At 26.3% G+C, this 6,517-nt stretch overlaps 3 protein-coding genes across 4 annotated transcripts in view; all 3 read left to right on the top strand.

Annotated features, from left to right (window-relative positions):
* The first annotated feature begins 275 nt into the window (after positions 1-275).
* Positions 276-1,079, top strand: LOC129614650 (28S ribosomal protein S28, mitochondrial). Its single transcript, XM_055529379.1, has 2 exons — positions 276-624; positions 686-1,079. Exons 1-2 carry the CDS (start codon positions 385-387, stop codon positions 977-979), a joined length of 534 nt encoding a protein of 177 aa, XP_055385354.1. The 5' UTR covers positions 276-384; the 3' UTR covers positions 980-1,079.
* A 292-nt stretch (positions 1,080-1,371) lies between these two features.
* On the top strand, positions 1,372-4,376 carry LOC129614636 (regulator of nonsense transcripts 3B). The gene is made up of 4 exons (XM_055529366.1): positions 1,372-1,620; positions 1,807-2,397; positions 2,819-3,715; positions 3,781-4,376. Exons 1-4 carry the CDS (start codon positions 1,525-1,527, stop codon positions 4,219-4,221), a joined length of 2,025 nt encoding a protein of 674 aa, XP_055385341.1. The 5' UTR covers positions 1,372-1,524; the 3' UTR covers positions 4,222-4,376.
* A 742-nt stretch (positions 4,377-5,118) lies between these two features.
* The window catches only part of LOC129614666 (syntaxin-4), a 59,966-nt gene continuing 58,567 nt past the window's right edge, over positions 5,119-6,517 (top strand). The window contains exon 1 of one of the 2 annotated variants that reach the window (XM_055529421.1): positions 5,119-5,250. The gene's annotated coding sequence lies outside the window, so the exon portion shown is untranslated. Of the gene's footprint in view, positions 5,251-5,744; positions 5,822-6,517 lie in introns of those variants that run through there. The other variant, XM_055529422.1, reaches the window with a different exon arrangement.

Raw genomic sequence — 6,517 nt, 5'->3', positions numbered from 1 at the left:
TTTGACCAAACTGTAAGACAAGTTGTTGTTTTAACAAAGTGTAGATTTGTTTGCACAGTTGGTTTACGCTTGAACCACTTTAAAAATGCATTTAGTATGCTGAATTACAAACCATACAAACAATATTCTTTTGTGAAATATGTATATATATTTCTTTTAAGTTCAAATTTAAGAGCCATCTAGTGATATTTTTTTATTAAAAATTTTTTAGGTAACGGCAGCACATCAATAACATAAATTGACATTACATTGACATTTCAATTGTGAAGTGAAGTTTGTACCTAACCAACTTTTTTTTTTTTATTATTATTTTAATTTTATAATTGTTTATTTTTTTTTTTTTATATGAATACATAGTTGGATTATTTTTGTGCGTTCAAAGCTATGGGAATCGTAAAATTAATGTCTGTTAGAACATGTTCCAAAAACTTTTTTGAAAGTTTTTTGAGAAGCTATTGTACTAATCCGATATCTGGTATTTCTTCAAATGTTACTGAAAGTAATACAGAAAAGGGTGGATTTGCCAAAGCATTTGAAAGACATTCAAAACCAATAGAACAGGAAGTGTCTAAAGAACCATCACAAACTTTTGCAAGTCTTTTAAGGAACTCTAAATTTATTGATGTAATAGTTTTGCTATTTTTGTTATCCCTAAGTATTTATTTAACATTTTAATCAATTTTAGCTTGGAGATCCAGAAGGTAAAATTGTTACAGGAACAATTTATCACGTTGTAGGAGACGATTTATATATTGACTTCGGTTGGAAATTTCACTGTGTATGCCAAAGACCAAATCGTAATGGAAGTGATTATGTACGAGGATCAAAAGTTCGATTACGTATTAAAGATTTGGAGCTATCTACCAAATTTTTAGGATCTACAAAGGATTTGACTATTCTTGAGGCTGACTGTCAATTATTAGGCTTAACATATTCACCTGCAAGAAGTTCGAGAAATCAACTAAAAGAAAATGAATAATAAATTTACTAAGATTATGTTAGCTATTTAGGGAAAATATTATTGCGTTTATTAAAAGTTAATTTTGAAAAGTGAATATTAATAGACATTAATTTTCTGATTTAAATATTTTTACTTAGTTTCCATTTAATTCTTAAAATTTTTGTCTGTTTAAAGTTTAGCTTTGTTAATTTCTTCTAAATTTTGCAATATTATTAAAATAGATTTTGCTCGATTCGTTTGTATCATGCATGCAAACTTATCAACGACATTTTGTATATTATGTATATATGAGTATGAGTGACATTTCAGTACATTTGCGTCATGTATTCTTATATAAAATGTCAAAATCAGCTGCTGTATTATGACAATTTAGTTAAATTTTTTGTTTTGATTGATGTGGTATCGTGAAAATTATCATACATATATTTTACTGTCCACTGATTATTTATAGTGAAAGGTGCAAGCCAATTGTTTGTGGGTTTAAACAACTACTTAAAATTAAATTTTTCTTATACAATTCATGTTTGATATTAAAATATTTTGCTAACATAAAATAATTGAAAATGACCAACGAAGCAGAAATAAAGAAAAAGGATGAAAAACCGATTTTAAAAAGCCGAGAAAAAAGTATTCGAAATAAAGCAAAACCTTTAACTAAGGTAATTTTTTCTAAACTCCCTACTTTGTATCTTACACGTTTAAGCAATATACTTTCACCGGAAAGTGGTTTATGCTTTCACCACACATTCAAATTTTTTTAATGAGCGAGAAACGCAATTTGAACTTAATTTTTCAGAAGTGATTTATTTTGTATTGAACTTTCTAACAGTAAGCGTTGTTTATAGGTCATTGTACGGCGGCTACCACCAACCATGTCTGAGGAAGAATTTTTTCAGCAAATTGATCCGATGCCAGATTGTGAAAGCTATTATTATTGTTTGGCTGATTGGTCTTTGGGACAGGAAGCAACTTGTCGTGCATATTTAAATTTTAAAAATCAGGATGATATATTCTTATTCAAAGATCGTTTTGATGGTTACGTCTTCGTTGACAAGAAAGGTGTAGAATATCCAGCTTTAGTTGAATATGCACCTTTTCAAGGATTGCCGAAAAATCGTTCACGTAAACGAGATCCAAAAATTAATAGCATCGAGACGGATCAGCATTATATAAATTTTCTAGAAAAGTTAAAAGCTGAGGAAAATGAGAAAAGTGAAATGAAATTAGAATTTAATTTACAGTCGACAAAGGATGTTAAGATAACATCAACACCTCTTCTTCAATATGTGGCAAATAAAATGCAAGAAAAACGTGATGAAAAAAAGAGAAAAGCTGAAGAAAGAAAACAAAGGAGAGAAGAAGTGCGACAAAAGAAAAAGTTAGTAATCGCCCAGAAAGTTCCACCAGCCATAAAAGAAGAGGAAAGCAAACCAAAAGTAAGTTTTCAGATAAAATTTTGAATTTTTTTATATACATGCATAAATGTATAATAATAAAAACCATGGGAAAAACTCCAAATAAAGAGTTTTAAAACGTTTATTCAAGAAATTTTAAGAAAAATGTCTAATATGGTATGGTGATGTTCAATTGACAACTAAAATTCAGGGTACTTTTAGGGATCAAAAATTTAAGTCGAATTTTCTGTTTGGTCCAGAAATTTTGTACATACTATATGTATTACTTTATTATTGATTATAATATAATTTTCAATTACCTACCCACTTACGAAAATTTATGTTCGTACGTATGTACAAATATGTACATACGTATTTTCATTGCCTGTTTATAAAATAACTTCCATTATTAGAATATTGTTTTTAAAGCTTTTAAATATTGTCTGATTTGTATTATTTTAAGGAAATGAAGGAAAATCAAACAAAAGAAAAGTCGCTTGAAAAAAGGGATAGTTTCAACAAAAGTGAGGAGCGAAAAGATAGGAATGATCATAGCGATCGCAAAGATCGAAATGATCGCAACAATAGGGATAACCGGAACAATCGTAATGAAAGATATGAGAAAGAGAAGCAGGAGCGTGAACGGCGCAATGAAGAGCGACGGGAAAAAGAGAGGAAGCGAAGACAGGAACGAGATGAGAAACGGCGACAGGAAAGAGAGAAGCGTGATCGAGATCGTAAAGAAAGAAAGTTTCAGGATGACAAAAACAAAGAATCTTATCCAGAAAAATATAATAAAGATTCAGAATCTGTTAAACGTGTTGAAGTAAAAAAATATAGTGAAAGTCGAAAAGATAAAATTAAATCAAGAGAAGATACAAAATATGGAAAAAATGAGGAAGTTTTCAAAAATAAAAATGACGTTAACAGATCTGATTCAATTAGTTCGGACAAAAATTCCACTGCATCAAATAGTCAAAGTGGTGAAATAAATGAAAATGTTAAAGATTTTATTATGAATGCTGCAATAATAAAAGATTTATGTTCCAAATCAAATGGAATAAAGGCTGACATAGACACTAAAGATGTTCCTGCAATGCCGGAGAATGAGAAAACCACTAATAATTTGAATGAAGTAACTGAAAAACTTGAAAAGATTTCTCTTGGCCAGATTGAGAACAAAAAAAAAAAAATTGAAAAATCATCGGATAAGCAAGACATTCTTGACAATGACAAAATATTACAAGATTATGATGCTACACGGTCTAGTAGACGTGGGTCGCGGTCCAGTTCGAGTGCAAATGAGAAAAATGACAAACCATCTAAGGATGATAGGGAACTTCGAAGAATTCGCAACAAGGTATGTAACAATATTAATAAAGTTTCTAAAATATCAAATAATTTTTGTATCTATTTTTAATATAGGATCGCCCCTCTATAGAAATATATCAACCTGGACGTCTGAGATTTGCACGTGGTAATAGTGATGGAAGAGCTAGTGCTGAGCCAAAGGAGACTAAAAGTAATCCAACATCAGATGGCGAATGTGGCAAGAAAATTGAAAAGGTTGAAAAGAAAGATGAAACGAATGTTAAAAGAAAAGTTAGTCGCTATTCAGAGAGAACTCGATCTGGAAGAGTTAGAGAAAAATCGGAAAAATCAGAATCTGAAAACAATATTAGAAGAAAATCAGAAGGAAATATCCGATCACCTGAAAATAATTTAGAAGATCTTGATAATCACCAAGTAAATCAAGTAAATCAAGACCAACAGCAGAATGAAAAAGAAGAAAAATTTGAGAATGAAATAAAAATTGAGACAGATATTTCAATTGAAGAAAATAAAACTGTTGAAAATATTGAGTAATCCTAATACCATTTGGACATCATTTTTATTCTATCATATTATAATTACATTATATATTATAATTTTTAGTTATTAAAACAAAAATATAAATTTTGTTACGTTACTCATACTCATTGTAAAATTTCAAATTTGTATTAATTTTTCCTTTACTGAATTAAAATATACTTTAATGAATAATTTTGTAAATTTTAATTTGATTTTATTGTAAAATGTATGAAGTAAGAGGGTGATGTAACAAGGAACCATCAAAAAAAATTTAAGATATTAAGAAAATATTTTTTTAAAAAAGACTTAGGATTTTCGTTAAAACTGTTCTTGGGTAGTATCTTAGCCATATAGTCTAATAAATATAAAAACGATTGTTGCATAAAGTTAAGGTAAGAATTACAAAATATTTAAAAACAAGTTTCTCTCATAAAAATGAATTTCTGATTCCAAAGAATTTACCATTTACGTAATAGTTCTGCGAAATTTTTATACTTTTATTAAACAATATATTTAAAATGTTTTCAATATTAGTGCATTACCTGTTTATTATAGGAACTATTGGGTTGAAAAACATATTCGTTTCAATCACATATTAAGTTTCATTAATTTTTTTTTATATTAAAAATATTTAACGTAATTTTCAGTTTACCTCTCATGCTAGAATATCATTCATTTACATATTTTATATACAATATACAATACAATATATAAATATAGTGATATTATTTAGCTGAACAGAAAAAGCTTCTACATAATATTTTATACAGCAATCTTATTTATATAGCTGGATAATAATAAATGTAGTGTCAAGTAAAACATCGTGAAATTTTCTTTTTAATTCTTATAATCATACTTTAGATTTGCAATAGCAATTGATTTTATAAGATTGATATACTTGAGTAGTTGTCGGTTAGAATTCGCCGGTTTATTAAGTTAAAAAAAAAAAAATACTATAACGTGATAATTAAGAAATCTCATCTATATTTCTTTTCTTAAATAAATTATTTGCAAATATTCAATGTAATAGTGTAAAAGAGAAAGGTAAATTTTAATTATCTTTAATATTTACGAAATAAATTATTAAGAAAATAATAATTATGTATGAAAAAATCATAAATATTTTATGTAGATATAATAATATTGAAATAGAGTTATAAGTTTTAATAATAAAAAAATAAAAAGAAGATATTTTGTTATTATCTCTTCAATTTACAACTTAAATTTAAACTAATTTCCGGAATTATCAAATTGGGTCGTTACATACTATAAGTATATATAACAAATATAATGAAAAGAATGCTAATATTAATTTTTTGTTTTTTTATATAAAATAAGTGTTCGTGTGTAAAATAGGTGCGTGCATCCAAACATACATATATGAACACATTGTATAAATAAAAATTTATAATTTATGTTATTTATAATAAGAAATGATCAAATATACATTATTTATAACAAAAAGAAAATTCAAAAGTGAATACACACTGTAAAATTTAAGTTAGATAATAAATAAAAGGAAACATGAATAATATAAATAAAAGAATAAAACATCAATTTAAAAATTAAATATAAAATTTTTATCTTGCAGAATTTGGACACAGATTAGAACAGGGTGTCGTATCTTTTTTTATATATTATAAATAAATAATAAAAAATTACAAATGTGAAAAAAATTATGCACTATGCTTGATTATATGTACAAAAAGCTCAATGATTTGAAATAGAAAAGAAATTATTATTTTTATTTTAAAATTAAAAACCACATCTAAAATATTTTTTTTTTTTTCAACTGCTTACGTATTATCATGTGTGATTTAATGAAATTAACACAACAGTGTTGTTTTTATTTTATTATTTTACCCCCTTTCAATGGAATAATCTTACCTCACAATGATGGTGTAGAATTTATTATAATGATTCATTTAAAAAAAGAAAAAAATATATAAAAATAAAATATGAATTAACTATAGTAGTTATTATAGTCTTCTCTTATATACTTTTAGCTGCAATTAATGTGCTTATAATATATTTTAATTAAAAGTGGAAAAAAATATTGCGTTTTGATAGTGCACTCAAAAAAATCTTAAACTTAATTAATTTTCTTTGTTATAAAATAATCAAGGTATAACAATAATAATATAGATTTATATGAATTCTAGAATGTAATCTATTGTTTTCGCAGAAATGAAAATAACTCTTTTTAGTGTTAAATACTGTGTTTGTTTATGATCAAAGTCTAATATTTTCATAAGTTTTAAATATATACTTTAAAAGACAAAGGGGATCATCTCCAACAATATACTTACAA

The sequence above is a fragment of the Condylostylus longicornis genome, unplaced genomic scaffold (genome assembly GCF_029603195.1).
Source record: "Condylostylus longicornis isolate FDR11 unplaced genomic scaffold, ASM2960319v2 ptg000114l, whole genome shotgun sequence".
NCBI lineage: Eukaryota > Metazoa > Arthropoda > Insecta > Diptera > Dolichopodidae > Condylostylus > Condylostylus longicornis.
The sequence above is the reverse complement of the archived record's forward strand: the minus strand, read 5'-3'. Positions and strand labels throughout refer to the sequence as shown.